The sequence below is a fragment of the Carcharodon carcharias genome, chromosome 22, assembly GCF_017639515.1.
Source record: "Carcharodon carcharias isolate sCarCar2 chromosome 22, sCarCar2.pri, whole genome shotgun sequence".
NCBI lineage: Eukaryota > Metazoa > Chordata > Chondrichthyes > Lamniformes > Lamnidae > Carcharodon > Carcharodon carcharias.
In genome coordinates this window covers 44,992,208-45,012,643 of record NC_054488.1, presented here as the reverse complement: position 1 = coordinate 45,012,643, position 20,436 = coordinate 44,992,208, and the positions used below count along the sequence as shown (strand labels likewise).

Here is a 20,436-nt window from a genome sequence, read left to right as displayed (position 1 = left end):
GAAGGATGCAAGAGCTTCTCCTGCAGAACTTTATAGGAAAAATGCTAAAGATGTTGCTATTTTCCATCCTATTGCCAGGGTATAAAAATTGCAATTATTTTGCATCCTCAAAACAACTTGCAACACCATCTTCTTTAATATCACACACATTATTTATGTCTCTCTCACCAAAGATGCTGTCAAATTGCCACTTTAATATTGCTCTAAAGTGACAGTCTCTGCTCCCAGTCTGACCCCTCATGTCTATCAATGCACAATCCTCCCACCATTTTGATTTGACACTGCATGGAGTAAGATGTCCACTTGACTCTTGGAATTCTGAGCATTTTACATATTAAAGCCGAGCATTTTTGTTAAATGCGTAAAGATAACATTCCTCCGCAGGTTCTCAAACCTTTGGAAATCTTCAGGTTTGGATGCCGTGTTCTGTGCATGTGTATGAGCAAGCATCCACAAAACTTTCTCCCAGTGTATGATTAGAAGCCTACAAAATAATTTGGATGTTACCTGCTGAAATTTTATACATAGGAACAAGAACAAGAGTAGGCCATTCAGCTCCTTGACCCTGTTCCGCCATTCAATTAGACCATGTGTGCTCTGTACCTTAACTGTGTTTAATCCATGTGCTCCTGGAAGGAAAACAAAAACAGGGAAAACTTGGAAAAGACTGGTACTGGTCCAAACTGGAGTTCTATTTTAAGGTATACAAGACCAGTTCATACCAGCGCCAGTCATTTTTGAGCTTTACTGGTAACAAAAATCTTATTGATCTTGCTATAGAAAATTATAGTTACCAATCTCATGCTGCAGTTTCTATATTCAATATATTAAAAATCATGCACACTTCCTGTATCACATTTACTTCCTGTAACACTCCGGTCCACTTTGTTGCTAATAACCATATTGGTAAAAAAAACAGTAAAAGCAAAATACTGCAGCTGCTGGAAATCTGAAATAAAAACAAAAAAATGCTGGAAAAACTCAGCAGGTCTGACAGCATCTGTGGAGAGAGAAACAGAGTTAACGTTTCTGAAGAAGAGTCATATAGACTCAAAACATTAACTCTATTTCTCTCTCCACAAACGCTGTCAGACCTGCTGAGTTTTTCCAGCATTTTTTGTTTTTATGATTGGTAGAAACCAGCTCATTTTTTGAGTCACTATGAGCAATAGCATGGGAGATCTGCCAATAAAACTGAAGCAATGATTCACACTCTTCCCAAATGCAATAAATATGGCTTGTTTCTTGGGAAAAGGAAATTATTTGCAGAATTTCAAATAAAAAATTGTGGGTTGTTCTATTGCGGCTGAGAGTTAATCATTCCAGTCAAAATGAAGTTCAGCCTTTAGCACGCTCCTGAGAAAAATGCTGAGATACCGGCCTTCAGGTGGGTTGTTAAGATGAAGCCCATCTGTTTGTTCCGTTGCTTCAAGTGAACAGAAAAGATCTTATGGGTTTATTCAGTGTAAAGAACTCTTCCGGTGTCTTGACTAACATTTCAGACTCAACCAAAAATCATTCCATTTGCTGTTTGCGATGTAAGTTGATTGTCACATTCACCCATTTACCAACAGTAACTAAATCCATTGCTTTTTGAGATGGTGTAAAATGTTGTTGGGGCGGAGCTGTTTTAAGATGCTGTCTAAACACAAGTCATCTCTCATCTGATAAAAAATCTGCAGAATTGGGGCTGACCAGAGTGCCATAGTTACGAGTGAGTCATGGACAACTTCATGAGTGTTGAATATGGAGGATACAGAATGGAGGTGAATGAAGAAAAGTATTTGAGTTTGTCTTTGGATCATGCGGGAACCAGGCACATGCTGAAACCCACCGCGTGCTTAAGAGTCTCATTGGACGTATACACCGGTAAAACCTCTGTGGAGTAAATGTGGAGTACGCACCATTTTCCGCGGTGTCCACTTGACTAAATCCAGGCTAGATAAATCGCAGAATGCTGAAGCCATTTGGGCAATTCTGGATGTAACGATCTGAATTCAAACATTTTTTTTAAAAAAAAGTACCTGCTGAAAAGGGAGATGATGGTTCGTCTCTAAGAACAGGTCACACACACTATGCAAATGAAGCATGAGCACCATGAAATTCCACGTGACCCCATGTATCTGAAACTGCACTTATAAATTAAACCGCTCCCACAATGTTAAAGTCTCGTAGGAAATGATACCACTTGCAAGTGGCTGTGTGGGGCCGTTGAAATTAGTTCCAACATAATTCTCCGGCACAATTGTGCTAAAACCTGTAGCAGACACGTTGCTGACGGATGGAAGATGTACTCCCTTCAATCCTGCTGAAGGTGGAGTTGAATGTCACACCACTGGCTGCTCAGAACTCTTGAAATCACTGCACACAGAATCTGGCAGGTGGTCCCCATACAAATTCAAGAAACGGTCTTAAACTGTGTTTCTCAGTGAACTGTGAAGAGAAGCGGGAGTGGAATACACTCGTGCAGCGCTTCCAACTGTGTTGTATAATTACTTTGTGCTTCAAACTGGTTTGGCGAGTGCTTAGACTAGATTGTTCAGAAAGGATTTGAATCTACTACATGGAGAACTGGATTTAATGTACCCATCCAATCAGTGATATTTGGGAGGTTACCAGATGGAATTGATCATTTCCACCTCCAGAAACTTAAGGGTTATGTATGGAATTTATAGATTTTTTTAGTTAAGCCAAATGTGGGGGGAAATTGATGAGTCAAATAGGTTTTTTTTGTTAAAACGGCGTATACTCAGGTGTTTGCCAAATAACACTGACTGCATTGACTTAGGGCCTGATTTTAACCCATTCCAAATCCATTCCCTCAGGGTTAAAATTGGGTCCAAAGAAGAGGGTTGCTCATTGCCTTCCGGTAAGACCTCAGGCTTCCTCTGGCCCATTGGTTGGTAACATTAGTTACCCAGCTCAGAGCAGTTTTAAAAGTATCTCCCACCTGATTCAAGGAATTTTGCTTTTACTCAATGTCCCACCCTGGACAATTTCAAGTTGCGAAAATCGCTGGCGGGACGCTCTGTTAACACCAGTAATGAGCTCAGTAGATGGGCGATGCAGCACTCTGCTGGGATGCTTTTGGAGGGATGAACGACAGTTGCGGATCAACATCCTGAAGTCAAAAAAAGGAACCCCAATGACTCAGCCTAATTGCTGCAAATCCAGGGCAGCCATCCAGCGACACAACTGAACATTACCTGTACGATGGCCGGTGAACCAAACTGGGAGCAATGCAACAAAGGCCTATTGCTTTCAGCCCAAATCTATGGCCGTGGGCGCACTACAAGATGTGGGGAGCGGGTGAGCGTCAGCAAACACCAGCCTCAATCTTCACTGATAGGATTGCATCAATGGACCTATTTTTGTGCAGTGCACAATTATTTCCATGGTTTGGACTACATCAGATTACAGGGACACTAGGTACTAGTACACTTCCTTACAGGGCCACTATTAAAACAGAGAACATTTGTATGGTGAGTGTTTACATGTAGGATGTAAGCACACGCAAGCCCAGTTACAGCTGACAGTGTAGTGGAATCCCTGAACTTCATTTCCTCCCACCGACAGTTTCTTAGGATCGTCAGACCAAACAAGTAATCATAACAATAATCCCCGTAGAAGTTTTTTTTTGGCAACTTACCTATTCGCCCGTTTAGCTTTGTAATTGCAATATTTCACAGCATCTTCCTTTTCTAAGAGCTGGTCCCCTGGTCGCCGGGGTAGGGGCTGCTCTTGGTATAAAGGGTGCGAGAAGAGTTTGCGGAGTTTGGAGACAGTTGGGTCGAGGGACCAGCGCAGAGCCTCCAGCGGAGCTCCGCTGCCGTTTCCAGGGAAGATCCGCAGAACGGCGCTTCTGTTGGGGGACTCCTCACACGGGCAGTGGTTTCGGTTGGACCGCTGTTGTAACTTTGGTAGGATGTTGAAGAGCAGGTCGACTGTGAAAGCAGTCGAGAGAAGCAGGACTATTAGAAATCTGCTTCTGGCACTCCACATGGCTTGGCTCAGTCAGTCAGCTAGGCGCTCAGAGCTTCGCCTACCAGAGAGAGAGAGAGCGAGAGTCTGTCACAACACGACCCACGCTTATCAGCTCAGCCGCAGAGCCTCCTTAAAGTGACACTGCTCCCAGACATGTCATTACTGAGCTTGGAAGAATGATTGTGCACACAGAAAGGAAAAAGGAGATGCGTTTTACCCTGAAGGCTTCCCTACTGTGCATCTTCTCCAAAAACACCTTTTCATTTTTGTATGGTCTATTTTATAGTCTGCTCAGGGAATATTGATTGCTTCAAGACGAAATGGATTCAGTGGCCCATTTAACAGGAGCAAATACAAATGAATTTGACAGTTGGTGGCTAATTGCACGCTGCTCAATTTGATACGTCCACCTCCTGGTGGATTAAGCGGAAATTAATTTCTTCATTCCAAGCATAAATTACTGAGGGAAGCCAATTGCAGCGTCCGCCAGTCTTTCCAGCCAGCCTATTTTTGAAAGAGTTCTACTACTTGTTAATATTCCATATGAAGGTTGGTTGTGAAAGTTAGTGCTGGGTATAATTGAGGTAATGCCGTTACCATAACCCTTCACCTCCTCCTAGAATGTCGGCGAGGCCTCACATCTGTGGATATATTCCACAGCACTGAACTGGACTAGCCATATAAATACTGTGACTGCAAGAGCAGGTCAGAGGCTAGGAATCCTGCGACCAGTGACTCACCTCCTGATTCCACAAAGCCTGCCCACCATCTACAAGGCACAAGTCAGGAGTGTGATGGAATTCTTCTCACTTGCCTGGATGAGTGCAGCTCCTACACTCAAGAAGCTCGACACCATCCAGGACAAAGCAGCCCACTTTGATTGGCACCACATCCACAAAAAAAATCCACTCCTTCTACCATAGACGCACAGTAGCAGCAGTGTGTACCATCTACAAGAGGCAATGCAGGAATTCACCAAGGCTCCTTAGACAGCACCTCCCAAACCCATGACCACTACCATCTAGAAGGACAAGGGCAGCAGATAGATGGGAACACCACCAGCTGGAAGTTCCCCTTCAAGTCACTCGCCATCCTGACTTGGAAATATATCACCATTTTTTCACTATCACTGGGTCAAAATCCTGAAACTCCCTCCCTAACAGCACTGTGGGTGTACCTACACCACATGGGCTGCAGCGATTCAAGAAGGCAGCTCACCACCACCTCCTCAAGGGCAACTCAGGATGGGCAATAAATGCTTGCCCAGCCAGTGAAGCCCACATCCCATGAATGAATAAAAAATATAGAGTTCACTGAAGTGAACACAGTGGATAACCTGTTGTCAAACAAATTCATTTGAAAGTAATATGTTACTTACTATTCACCACCACCACCCCCCCCCCCAACCACCCCCCCCCCACACACACACACACACACACTCCCAGCTTAATTTTCTCCTTTTAAGTAATTCAGCTAGCTCAGAAATCGATGAAATATTTGCAAAGAACATAAAATTATTTTGCTGTGAAAGCTTTAGAGTATTTCCCTATCCCACCCAGGGCATTTTACAAAGATTTGAACACTTTCTGCCACATGCATATCGTAAACAAAGTGACAACTTCTTGACGGTCGCTTTTCACTTAGACGAGGCTGACGTTCAGAACACAACAAAACAGTTCAATTCTGTGAATTCTAATCCACGCACACAAAAATGCTTCTCTGATGCATTATATCACTAGTATATGCCTCATATCTATTCATACCAGTCACAGATGTTCATCTACAAACACAAGAACCCCATCATTACTAGTTTCCAGGCATGTATAAGTTGACAGTTCTGAATAGATGAAAGACGGGCTGGAACTAAAGCACAAATGAAATACTCTGTTTATTTATTGGGCACCTGGTAGAATCTAAATTAATTCGTGAACATCATTTTTTGTTCTGAAATTAAGTCATTCCTAGCACAAAGAAAGATGGTTGTGGTTGCTAGAGGTCAATCGCTTCAGTTCCAGGACATCACTGTAGGAGTTCCTCAAGATAATATCCTAGGCCCAACAATCTTCAGCTACTTCATCAATGACCTTCTTTCCATCATAAGGTCAGAAGTAGAGATGTTCGCTGATGATTGCACAATGTTCAGCACCATTCGTGACTCCTCAGATACTGAAGCAGTCCATGTCCAAATGCAGCAAGACTTGGACAATATCCAGGCTTGGGATGACAAGTGGCAAGTAACATTTGTGCCACACAAGTGCCAGGCAATGACCATCCCTAATAAGAGAGAGTCTAATCATTGCCCCTTGACATTCAATGGCATTGCCATCGCTGAATTCCACACTGTCAACATCCTGGGGGTTACCATTGACCAGAAACTGAACTGGACTAGCCATATAAATACTGTGGCTACAAGAGCTGGTTAGAGGCAGGTTAGGAATCCTGCGGCAAGTAACTCACCTCCTGACTCCCCAAAGCCAGGACAATGCAGCCCACTTGATTGACACCCCTTACAGAAACATTCAGTCCCTCCACTATTGACAGACAATGGCAGCAGTGTGTATCATCTACAAGATGCAATGCAGGAACTCACCAAGGTTCCTTAGACAGCACCTTCCAGACCCACAATCACTACCATCTAGAAGAACGAGGGCAGCAGACACATGGTAACACCACCACCTGGAAGTTCCCCTTCAAGCCACTCAGCATCCTGATTTGGAAATATATCACCGTTCCTTCACTGTTGCTGGGTGAAAATCCTGGAGCTCCCTCCCTAACAGCGCTGTGTGTGTACCTACACTACATGGACTGCAGCGGTTCAAGAGGCATCTCACCACCATCTTCTCAAGGGCAATGCGGAATCGGCAATAAATGCTGGCCTAGCCAGCGATGCCCACATCCCATAAACGAATATTTTTAAAAAGTTAACCTGTGGACGATAAGATGAATAATTGCCACCAGGTTAAATAAAGAGCATTGCTTCTGGGTAACTCACCCATATCCTCCAGGAGGTTTGTCATGGAGATGTACACTTTGTGAACTGGGTCAAAGATCCAGCCCAATGTTGCTGGAATATGGTATGGAATACAGTGTCCTCTGTGGCATCTGTCCATCTGCCCACACTGGAAGTTAGCGGAAGAACTTTGGAGGCCAGTGCACAAGAGAACTATGTTTTAAAACACTGGATGGGCAATGGGAGGCCTGTATGACCAGTATACACAGCAGTGGCAACACATAACCACATGTAGCTTCTGAGAGGAGGTAAGAAAAATGAAGCACATAACCCCTGAATATATATAGGACAGCCTTAGTTTCTGTAATGATAAAGTTAGAAAATTGTGGGGACCATGTCGATTACTCTGAATAACTCAATATGAACCAGATTTCCATGCTGGCCACGCTCGGTGGTGTATTTACCATTGGGTACAAGCTATGTAATGGCTGATCTGCCAAGTGTCACATGTTCAAGAGTGACCTTTGATGGAAAAAGGTGAAATAACATAACTGGTACACCTTTCCAATTTATATCCAATGCTCCAAGAGGTACACCCACTGCCGACAAGCACAGGCTCGGGACCTCCCCTTTTGGTTTTAATGTCATGGTCTCAAAGCCGATGAGAACATCCAACCCAACCTTACCTGAAGACAGTTGTATGTTCTATTACATTATGGCAAAAGGCGAATGATGGTTGTCTACAGCTCCCTGATAACCTACAAAAAATTCCACAGATAATCTACTTGTGGAACAAGTATTCTGTCATTTTGTGCTTTGCCAAAAGTACTAGAGTGAACTTTTTTATTATTTGCACAGGGTACAATGTTATCAATGTTGAACTAGCCCATGCTTTCTTTCAATTTAATAATCAACTACCTTTCTTTGAAAATAATCAGCAAATTTTTCTTTTTTCATTGCCAAAGTGGTCAAAATAACATAGCGGAAATGAAGTAGCCAGAGATATTGCAATCAGTGTTATAGTGGCACAGGCAGTAACATGTATACTTGGATGCCATTGCCATATTGCAAATTACATATTAACTAGGCAATCGAATGTCATCCAGCAAGGTCATGTGATGCAGCTGTGCAAGACCCTAATCTGCAGTAGTTCATTACTCAGAAATGTTTAACAGAGGTACCTGCCAACCCAGCATAGAAAAGAAATCATCAAACAATCACAGGGAAGTAACACTTCTCAATCAACCTTCAGTAACAATGACACCACACTCAGTTCATAGTAACCTCCACAGCCTACTCCAGAATGCTGTAATCATTATTGCACATACTTATTGACACCTTCAGTGGAGGAACAGGCAATCAATTGTTGACCATAACACAAGCGTAACCTTAGCTTTTGATGAAGCACCAAATACAGACTAAGACGATTTTTCTTATAACTTATGACACCTGGAAGGGAGAAGTTAAAGTAGAGATTGTGTGTGCTGAACCCCATCCATGTTTGCTAGGACAACGTGTGGTCAAGCAGAAATTAAGAGTTCTTTTTAAGTATTGCATTTAAATGAACATACATTATAATGAGGCATATAAAATTTTCCATATTTGAATATAGCTGGAAAAAGACATGTTGCCAAATCTTTTTGTCTTGCACTCATCAGGACAAACACAAGAATGCCAAATTTCAAACAATCGTAACAATTTACACTACAGGAGGAAAGGGTGCTGTCTGGTTGGCAAGTTGACTCTGATTGGTTGAGGTGTTGCCATGGAGAAAGCCCCCACGCCCCCCCACCCCCCCACAAGCTCCCAGTTAATTCAAAAAAGGTGCAAGATTTGAATATATTATTTTTGTTTGCAGAGAACCAGTCCCTGCATATCAATTTATGTCACTTCTAGCAGCGTAACTGAGCTATATTGTGAACTTGGCGGATTATCTTAAATAGGTTGTTAGTGTAGCTATTAGCGGAGTCCCCAGACTTCGAAGTTGAGCCCCCACTTCTCCTAAGGAAAAGAACTGTGCCTCTTCTCACAGGGCATACCTGACAGAAATACCCTATCGTGGTAGGCTGTGGAGGTTACTATGAACTGAGTGTGGTGTCATTGTTACTGAAGGTTGATTGAGAAGTGTTACTTCCCTGTGACTGTTTGATGATTTCTTTTCTATGCTGAGTTGGCAGGTACCTCTGTTAAACATTTCTGAGTAATGAACTACTACAGATTAGGGTCTTGCACAGCTGCGTCACATGACCTTGCTGGATGACATTCGATTGCCTAGTTAATATGTAATTTGCAATATGGCAATGGCATCCGAGTATACATGTTACTGCCTGTGCCACTATAAGGTGGAAGCTGAGAAAAATTCTTGCCTGGGAACTCAACTCACCCTGGCTCTTGCAGGTCCCTCTATTGGGCACAGGATGCCCAAGAAGGAGCAACCCCCTCCTCGCCCAACACAACACCGGGCCCCTGTTATGTGAGAAACCATTTTTGTGGTTGAAGGGCCCATGCAGGGTCACCTGAAAGTGAACAATGTATACCAGGCACAACAAACTTTTGAGTCTAATCTTACGACATGGGTGAAAACAATATACATCACTTGTCTGTCAGGTCTTTGCAAATTTATAACAATGCAGTATTACATTTAGTGAGACATTGTTCTTGAAAAAAACTATTAAAATTTAGGAGTCAGTAATTATAGGATACTGAACCTGTGAAATAGCTGAGGATCCTATCAGTTTGCAGAGTGAGAAAATTTGGGCTATACCAGAATGTAAACTGAACATCCAGTGCCACCTCATGCAATGAATATAAATTGGCAGGGCCTCACATGGAAAAAGGACTTACAGTAGTTGAATGAATCACTGAGACTAGCACTACTAGTATGTTGTGCTAAAGAAGCTTGAAACAATTCAGGCACACTAAGTGTTATTAGCCCACCTGCCACAATGAATATTTTACTGAGATACAAGCACTCTACTAAGTGGAAAGAAAAATGAGAGCAGAGTAAACGATGGACCAATTATGTGGCTGAGGATATATAAATTGACCTGTCTGTAAGTAAATCGTTAGCCTGCAGATATCAGCCAGCATCTCAGATTGCTTCAGTCCAACATACCTTTTTATTAAACAGCCTGTGTATTCAGAATTGTCTGTAAAAGTCCAATCATTACATTTAGTTGTGAAAATAGAGAAAATTGAGCAATCTATTAATTAGCTGTGGCAAGGAATTCTCTAAACCAGCATTGTATATTGTTGATTGCTCAGATAATATTTTGAGCAGGGTTATTATTTGGTGGTGTGAAAGTAAAGGTCTATTTTAAAACCACAGTTACTCATTAAGAACCAAACATAATTATTTAACAATTGCACAATTGCTTTGATTTACCCAAAATGAATGCAAATGTATTTAATACTTAATCTGGCAGGTTGTAGTTTAATTTTGTTAATGGTGACCTTAGTTTAATATCATTACTTCTATCTGACAATGACATGCCACAGGTTAATCCTTGATCAGCATAATAAATAAGTGTGCAAACAAGCTATAGATTGTTCTGTTTGATTAGCTTGTGTCTTCTTGACAGTGAAAATGTCATTGTGTCCTGGTGATGCAATTGTAATTTTTGGAACCTTCATCAAGGAGCACAGCATGGAAAGGTCACAACCTCAACATGGTTTAGTCTGCTAAACTCAAGTAAATGGGCATATTTTTTAAAAAAGCTAATTTTGAATGTCTTTATTCTTACTACTTGCTTGTCAGGATATAAAGTATAATTAGATCATTTCATTTCAATATAACAGAAAAAAAATCTAGATGGTTAAATAATGCAGGCAGAAAGATACAACGTGAAGCAAATTGGGCTATGGTACCTGGTTCACAGGTATGACTGAAGGTCTGCCAATTCATTTGGCATTGTTTTACGTAAAGACAAATGTAAAGTATTCATTTAATACCTCATCTATGCCCCCTGCCTCCATGTATAAATCACTTTTTGTTTCTTATTTGCCCTACTCCTCCTTTTACCATCATTTACTATTTATGTGCCGATGGAAGACTCTGGGATTCCCTTGTATTTTAGCTGCCAGTTTCTTTTCATACTCTCTCTTTGCTTCTCTTATTTGCTTTTGCACTTTCCCTCTGAACCCTCTTTATCCCGCCTGACTGTCCAATGTATTATCCACCTGCTATCTGTCATAAGTGCGCTTTTCCTTCTTCATCTTAACCTCTATCTATTTTGTCATCCAGGGAACTCTGGATTTATTTTTCCTACCATTCCCCTTTGTGGGAATATACCTTGATTTTGCCTGAACTATCTCTTCTTTGAAGTTATCCCATTGTTCAAATACCATTTTTCCTGCCAACATTTGATTTCAATTTATTCAACCCACCCAGATCCATTCTTATGCCATTGAACTTGGCTTTCCCCCAGTCAATTATTCTTATTCTGGATTGCTACTTGTCATTTTCTATAGCCGGCCTAAACCTTATGATACAACGGTCACTGTCCTCTAAAAGCTCTCCTACAGTCACTTGATCCACTTGGCCCACCTCATTCCCAAGACCCAGGTCTAGTAGCACCTCCTTTCTAGTTGGACTGGAAACATAATGCTGTAGAAATTTTTCCTGAACGCACTCTAGGAACTACTACTATCCCAATCTATATTTAGATAATTAAAGTCCCCCATTATAATTGCTCTATAATACTTCCACCTTTTGTTTTCAAATTTGTTTCTCAACATCCTTTTCATGAGTTGGTGGCCTGTAGACAACACTGAGTAATGTAATTGCTCCATTTTTATTCCTTAGCTCTAGCCCAATATATTCTGTCCTTGGCCCCTCTGGGACATCCTCACTCTCCAGCAGTCTAAAGCTCTCCTTAATCAACACTGCCACCCCTCCCACTTTTCTTCCTTTCCTATATTTATTGAACACCTTTAACCTGGAATATTTAACACCAGTCCTGCTCTTCTTTGAGCCAGGTCTCTGATATCATTACATCATGTTTCCACATGTCAACCTGCACCTGTAGCTCATGAATCTTATTAACCACACTCTGTACATTCACATACATGCACAGTTAAGCCTGATCTAGACTTGATTACTTTCTCCCTTACTCTGGCCACATCTATTAACTTACAATTTCCTATTCTAGTGTTATCGCCTAGCACTCTGTGCATCTTGGTACTGCTCACTGATATTATCTCCTTGTTCCCACACCCTTGCTGAATTAGTTTAAACCCTCTCCAACAGCACTAGCAAAATGCCCCATAAGAAACTCAGTTCTGGCTCTGTCTAGGTGCAACCCATCAGGCCTCTACATATCCCATTTCTCCCAGAGCCAGTCCCAATGTCACAAGAACCTAAAGCCCACCCTTCTGCGCCATCTTTCCAGCCACACATTCATCTGCTTTATTCTCCTATTTCTTTACTCACTTTGCACATGGTACTGAGAGTAATTCGGAGATTACTACTTTGGAGGTCCTAATTTCCCACCTAGCTTCCTAAATTCTGACTGCAGGATCACATCCCTCTTTCCGCCTATGTTGTTCATACCAATGAGGACCACAACTACTGGCTGTGCACCCTCCCCCCTCACAGTGCTCTGCAGCCATTCAGTGACATTCTTGACCCTGGCACCAGGAAGGCAACACACTATTCTGGATTCACATCTGTGGCGGCAGAAACACCTTCCTATTTCCCTAAATATTGAACTACCTATCACTATTGCTTTTCCAATCTTCCTTGTACCCCTCTGTACAGCTGACCCACCCATGGTACCAAAGACTTGGCTCTGACCGCACTCCCCAGATGAACCATCACTCTCAACAGTAATCAGAACTGAATACTGGTTGGAGAAAAGAATGCACTCAGGGAACTCCTGCATTACCTGCTTGTTTCTTTTTGACTCTCTGGTGGTCACCCATTCCCTCTCTCCCTGCGTATTCTTAAGCTGTGAGGTGACCACATCTCTAAACGTGCCATCCACAAAGCTTCCAACATCACAGATCCATCGCATTGATGCCAGCTGCTGCTCAAGTTCTGTAACCCAGAGCTCAAGCTACTGCAACTGATGATACTTCCTGCACAAATGGTTATCCAGGAAACGGCAAGCATCCTGTAGTTCCCACATTGCGCAGGATGTGCAGTCTAGAGATTGGAGCTGCCCTGCCATTCTTCAATTTATTAATTAATGATCTTGTTACTGCTACTAATCTTTACCAATATTAATAAAGCTTTACCAAGACTAATAAACCTGGCTACTATTCATAAATCTCACTAATGCTGATAACCCTACTGATACTTAATACATCTTATGAGTGGTCATAAACCTTATGTAAAAACCCAAGTTAAGACTCATCAGCTACTTACTTGTTACTTGTTATTAATAGTTAATATTTTTAAAGTCTTCTAAGCTCCCAGTTTTTTAGATTCAGTCCCTAAGCAGCAATTCTGTGATGTCACGGTATGATTTTTTTTTTCAAAGCCAGCATTCACATGACAGCTGCAGCTGTAGCCCCAACTCTGGCTCCATTCCTGACTCTTTTGTCAAGGTAAATGAAGGCCTCCTGAGCCTGGGTCCCAATTTATTCCCTCTCCTGGTTCTAGCGATATCCTTCCAGGCACTGGCTCCATTCCCAACTCTGTCTTCCAAGGTAAGTCATGCTTTAACCAACTTTAACCAAGAAAGAATACAATAAAATTACACCATAAATCCATGTCTTTGTTTCATATTTCATTTGTTTTTTTGTTCATTTTGTTTGGTTCACCTGGTTATGTTCAGAGGCACTAAGCGGTATTACTTGGTAAGGAAAAGCAACAGGTGGCATGCAAAGCCAGGGAAAATGAAGAGACTAGAGAAAAAAGGCAAGAAGTTGGCAGAGAGTGACAGAATGCAAAAGAGACCAATGCTGTCAGTAAGAGACCAAGGCTGGAATTTTCCGCTCCCCCGGTGACAGGCGCCTTGGCGGGTGTGGGGGGAAGAATTCGGTGAGAGGAGCAGAAATTGGTTTCATACAGGCGTGAGATCACAGCGGGATCATCCGATGGTGTCTGCCATGACGGATCGCGAATCCCACTGGAGGCTGGCATGAACCTCATTTGCATCCCGCTAATGGAATGCAAAGTAAGGCCCGATCAGAATTGTCCCCTAATGTCCAATTTACCGTATGCCAGCGGGAAAACACATCAGCCCAGAATACATCTGGACAGGTGTGATGTGCATAAGTCAGGACTTACATTTAGGGCCTTGCTCAGATCACGGACACCTCAAGAGAAGAAGATGCTGGAGCTCTACAGCTACTGGTCCCTGGAGGAACACATGCATCGCATGCTGGGTGGATCCTCATGGACATGGCTCTGCCACAAAGCAGCTCTTGGAAGATGGGAGGTCTCCACACAGCAGCTTCAACTTCGCTGAGGCTTCAGAACTTCATGAATTTCGCCATGGGCTGATACAGATGATCGATGGTGGGTGGGGCGGGGGAGAGGAAGGTCTAGGTGTTGGTGGGAGAGGAATATGTACCGAAGGGGTGGGGGGTGAGGTTGGGAGGGATGGGGGGATTACAAAGGTGTCGAAAATGAAGGCGTCTGTAGAGGGGGAGGTTGGGGGGCTTAAGAAGGTGTCGGGGAGGTCAAGTTGGGAGGGGAAAGGAGGGTGTCCATGGGGAGGAGGGGGTATGAGGGGAGGAAGGTGTGTGGGAGAGACTTTGGAGGGGGGACGGTGTCTGGGGGGATGAGGGAGTTCAGAGGGTGGAAGAAGAAGTAAGGGTGAAGGAAGGAGTAAGAGTGGAGGAAGGAGAAAAGGGGGGTTGTAATGTCAAGGTGAACATGCAAGGGAGGGATCTGTGGAGTCAATGTGAGTCTCCTGGGGAGCAAACTCAGGGTTGGCATAGTAGGATAGACTGGTGAGTGTGAGAGGGGCAGAGGGAGCTGGTAGGGTGGGAGCGGTTGGTTGTGTTGGCACCGGTAGAAGGGGCAGCGAGGGTGGTTGGTAGGGACACGGAGGCAAACACGGACCCTGGGAGTGGGAAGGAGGTCAGGGATGTCAGTATGGATGGAGGTGGGATTTTCATGAAGATAGGGAACGTGCATGTTCACCTGGACATTCGTGAAGGAGAAGGTTCGGGTTGTAAGGTAATGATGGGGAGGTGGAGGGTGATGCCAGGGGGCTTGACTGTGATGGGGGAAAGGATATGTGTGACTCAGGAAGGGGAAGGGATGGGGAGCTTATGGGAAACTTGACCATGACCATGTTTCTCAAATCAAAAGTGAGAGGAGCCTTGTGTTGGACGGGCACAGGTGGCTGCAAGGGAGTGTGATCAGTGGGTGGGCGGGGATGCAGGTCAGCTCAGATGGACAACTGAAAGAGAACCCCAGCAGGCAGCATTGAAAATGCCTGACTCCTTGAGAGTAAGGGGCACCTGGAGGAACATTGACGTGCCCCGTTTCCCCTTTTCATTGCCACTGCAGGAACTCGCCCATGTGGCTACTGTGATGGGATGCAGTCTGTGTGCATCTCCGCGTTCTGCTGGACCAAGGTCTCCATTGCATCCGCCATCCTTCCCATGGAAACCTCCACGCGCACATATACGGGCACCGCTTCATCAGGGAGCAGGTGGATGCACTTCTCCGACTCGTGTGCCACTCTGTCGAGGGCTTCCAACAGCTTTGCATGATGTTCCTCCGCCTTCTGCTGACTCTCCACAATGAGTTGGAAGACTGAATCCAGAGGCTTGTCATCTGATACAAACCTCACAGATGCCTCCACCCCAGCAGTCCTCCGTGCCAGGGACCTCAGCTGATCCTGCCTCCTCCTGCACAGGTCCATGCTGTGACCACCAGATTGTGAACCCCGAGCCTGCTTTAGATCTAGGTCCCACCAAGGTGTGTGTCTCTGTGCTGGTGGAGGGTGTGGGTAAGCACTGTGATGGGTCTTCCAGGCTGCTTATTTCAAGCTCTTCAATGGAGGAGGTGTCCTCTTGGCTGGAGGTGAGGACCTGGATGGAGCTGAGGGACTGGCTGGCTGAGAGTGTCGGTCACTTGGCAGAGCTCCCTATGAACCAAAGTAAAGATAATTAGTGCATGGCAGCAGAGTCAAAAGCAGGAGAGGGAGCACTCACATTGCATTGAGAGAGGGATGATATGGTGCAGGATCCTCACTTGGGTGTTCGCCGCCAACCACACCATCACCACAGGCACTGTCCACATCCTCACCAGTCAGCGCGATTGTACGCTCCTCAAAGTGAGTGAGGGGCCTAATGTGGGCCACTCCACCCCTGGTCTGGGACCTCTCCCTGCTGTTGTGAGTCAGCTTCACCTGCATGAAAGCAGATGGAGAGAGTGTGAGCAGGACACACGGCCCTGTGTGGAATGTCTGTGTGGTGAGCGGAGCCATGGACGGGATGAGGACGTGAGCTCTGGACGATATGAGCCTCATAGGGATGTGAGGGTGTGTGTGAGAGTTAGTGATGTTGAGGTGTGAGATCCCTGCAGATGTGTGATGGGTTTGGGAGTGTGTGTTCAGGGAGTTGAGGTGGTTGACTTACCCTGGTGGAACAGGTGAGAGCATTCATCCTCTTCCTGCACAGGATGGCTGACCACCTCTGTGCCCTGTTGGCACTGTCTGCCGCTGCCACTGCCTTCTGGATTGGTGACTCTGGTGGACTTCCTGCAGCCAGGGGCACCCCACCCCCCCCCTCCACACCCACCGTGCCCAGCGGGTGCTCCAGAGAGAAGGAAGCTGTCACCTTTGCTTTCGGGACCATCTGTGGCCTGGAGTATTCCTGATCTGTAGACATGATGTAGGCTGCAGTCTGGTGCACTTTAAATATGGCACCCAGAGTGAGGAAGCGCCGAGGTCATGGTGTGGCGGGCAAATCCTTGCCCACCCGCCAGAGTTCTGGCGTGTTTCCCGTGAATGTATTATTAATGAGGCGGAACGGTTTGGAAAGAGAGCGATATGGTGTGAAAATCCGTCATTGTGGCCGGTGGTTAAAACATTGTTTTCACACCTGCAAATCTGAGGACAGTTCCTCCCCTTGACTCATTAAGGAGGCCTTCATCTATGATCCTAATTATGGGTCAGACACAGAATATGATAATGGCAGTAGATCAGCCAGGTATGTGATAATCATGATACAATAAACTGGGGAAAAGAGGCACCTTCAATGTGTTGCACAAATTGAATATTCTTCTTCTGGAAACAACAAAATCAAAACCTCAAAAAATGTCAGAAAAAAGAACAGCTAAGTAGGATCACCTAGATATCCCTTTATTTTGCCTTGAAGGGGAAGAATTTTTAATGTAGTCTAAGGTGAAATATTTAATGTATCAACAAACACTAAAAATATAGAAAGTGATACTACTGATGTTACATTTGACACTGATGACAAAATAATCAGATTATTAACAAACATTGAGGAAATAGGTGTAGATGTGATTTTCATCCTAAGGATTTTGAAAGTGACAATGAAGATTAATAGAAATCATGTAGTAAACATTTTAACTAATTAAACTGAAGTCAAGTCAAGTAAAGCAAAGCAAATGAAAGTAAATTCATAGTGTAAAGAAACTTTTTGTTCAAATATGTTTTTGAGTATAATAATTGTGTGAACTTAGGTATTTCTGTTTATATTTGTGGGATTAAAATTGTTAATTAAAATAATTGTGTGAAAGATGGTAATTAAGTGAATTGTTGAATGAAATCTGTTGGATATAAGAAATGTTTCAAATAATTTACTTATAGAAACATTTTTGTGGTCTGAGTTTCATCTCTAATCCCTATCTCATTCAGTCCATATGCACATAGGGTGAATATCTTATTACTTCCTAAAAATATTTTCTTTATCTTATTTTTTTAAAACTTATTTTTAACTTTCATCTCTTTATTTTCCAGATGTAGGGTGGGTAGCCCAGCTTGTGTTCAAATATGACTAAATGAACAACACAAAATGTTATTACTCAAAACCATCTGCATGTCTTTCATGGCAATTTTCAACCTGAGTTTGAAGCTGCAGAAGGTTTTTACGCCCATTCAGATTAACATCTGTTATACCCAAAATATTGTTGAACATGCTACAGGAAACAAATAAATGCAGGTCCATGTGGGAAAGAGCAGGGCAATGGGATAGTTCTACCAAAGAGTTGGCAGGGGCATGTTGGCCTCCTTCTGCTGTATCATTCTACAATTCTATGATTTCAAATGTTAAAAGCCAGACGGCAACTGGATATTTAGGGAGCCACGAAATCGAACAAATCACATGAAATCTGTGTGTGTAAAATATTTTTTGTGGGCTAACAGAATTTGCCAATTATATCGTCATAGGCTCCTGCAGCAATCAAAGCAATACATACTTCTTTCTTGGTGATCTCCACTGAGTATAATCAAAATGTGATAAGCAGACTGCACACAGAGAGAGGATCGATAGGCAAGCACTTGTCTATGGTAGTACCTGCAACCTTTTATTTTCAAATTCGCAAGTCTTCTTACATTAGGTCACAGTTTTAACCTGAAATCATCTTGACAGTAGGAGTGCTAAATATATTTCACAATGGTAACTGGCAACTGTGTACTTGCATTCACTGGGAACAGTATTAAAACTTCAATCTTTAGTGAAGAAATAAACCTTTCAACCTATTTATTTGTAATAGATTAAAACACAAGTGGTGCAGATGAGAAAATAATAATTCAAACCACCTGAGGATAGCTGCTGTGAGATGTTTATATGAAAGTGGTTCCAGCTAATTTTCTTATAAAATAGCATCATAGAATTGTTACAGCACAGAAGGAGGCCATTCAGCCTGATGTGCCTATGCCAGCTTTGTGTAAGAGCTACTTAGCTAGTTCCATTCCCCTGCCCTTTTTTCTTTATGTGAGGATATTTTCTTCTGTTTCCTATAGTTAACAGGCAAGAAGTCTATTCACTAATTTGTATTCATGTCTATTTTTGCATTAAAATTTGTGAGCAGAAGCAGTTATATCTTTCAGTGTTTTGCCTGCAGGATGGATAAAAATAATTCCCGGCTTTTGGGTTATGTCACAAAATAGTGTTGGTTAAAGCTGTGGTAATTCCTTTATATCACACTCCGATATTGAAAAGTAAGTTACACAGTTGTCTTTGAACTGGAATGAATACTAAACAGTATTCATAGTCAAAGGTGATTGAAATTTGAACCCATTTTGGCCTTTCTTTGGCAAGAAAAGTAGTCAGTACACTTGCAAAGATAGATTTATTGTCCTTTTTCTACATACAGAATCCTATTTTCTGGGACATTACTTCCCAGCCATTAAGGTGCCTAGCTGGTAAAGGCTGTCTTCTATGGCTGAATCACTGTAATCAAGGGACGTAAAACACATAGTGTAATGTTGGCCACTAGGTAACAAACAACTGTGATTGAATCATTTTATTTTTACCCCTTAGTCATATTGTAGAGGAAAATATCTCCTATGCACAGAATGGAATAAATAAGCTAGAGGCTAGAAACAATTGTGATTAAAGTTGAACACGTAACACATTTATATGACATTCCTTTGTGCACTAATTTATCAGAAGCATTAACCCATTTAAAATTAATGTGTTAATTCCTGCATTAAAATGGAGCATTTCCAGTATTCATTATTATTGTGGGCAATAATGATGCCCAAGTTCAGATGCTGGCTAAAGTGGTATAATCTCATGAAAAAGGGTTGACAAATCTGTTTTTTTTTGTATCAGGAGAGCGCAGAGGCGCCCTGTGCCAAGATTATCTTGATGTAAACACAAGCATGCACTTGGATGCAAATTTTGTCATCCTGTCACCCATTTCAAATGAATGCTTACCAAGCACTTTCAGAATGCTTGATTAATGAGGATAGTGGTGCATTCCTTCGTAAGAGAATAACATTTCTCAAGCACCAAGTGTTGGCTTGGTAAAAAGGATACTTACTTACCTACTGGTGTATCCCAAAACATCGGGCATTAACTGAACATCTATGGCAAGGTGTTTACTCTGAAAAAGAAATACAGAACACGCCTTTCCAAAGTTAACACTTATTGGAGTTGCTGAAAAGTAAAGGACAAGATCTTCAAGTCATTGCGTCATCCTGGCGTTAATATCTGAGAATGTGCCCCACTTTCACTATCATTTTTCTCATTAGATTCTGTTCCGACTGTTAATCCAACATTGCCCATATTGGAGAAAGTAATCTTGACTGTATTTACATTGCACATTTTACCCTGGGTGTGAATGATGATATAATTCTACTCAGTATTTCTTACTTACTCTACATAGTAAGGAATAGAGGCTAGATTTTCCACTTGTTGACCATGAATGGCAACAGTGTGTAAGTCAGCAATGGAAACTAATCTAGGCTTAGTGAACTGTTTATTTTTTTAAACGAAGTGGACAGCTGGAAGTGAGTCAAGCTTTCACTTAGCTGTTAAGACATAGGAGAGAACAGTTCAGATTTGGCTCCATTTCAATAAGAGACTACTCACTTTCCTCTAATTTAAACACATCAGGAGTA

The 20,436-nt window shown here is 42.8% G+C and overlaps 1 protein-coding gene across 4 annotated transcripts in view; it reads right to left on the bottom strand.

Annotated features, from left to right (window-relative positions):
• The window catches only part of fam20a (FAM20A golgi associated secretory pathway pseudokinase), a 68,707-nt gene extending 64,625 nt beyond the window's left edge, over window positions 1-4,082 (bottom strand). For all 4 annotated transcript variants that reach the window (XR_005946627.1, XM_041217295.1, XM_041217298.1 and 1 more), the window contains exon 1: window positions 3,650-4,082. Coding sequence is in view for 3 of the 4 variants with exons in the window: in XM_041217295.1 (XP_041073229.1) it covers window positions 3,650-4,002 (353 nt within the window). In the remaining variant the exon portion in view is untranslated. The remainder of the gene's footprint in view (window positions 1-3,649) is intronic.
• Window positions 4,083-20,436: the final 16,354 nt, after the last annotated feature.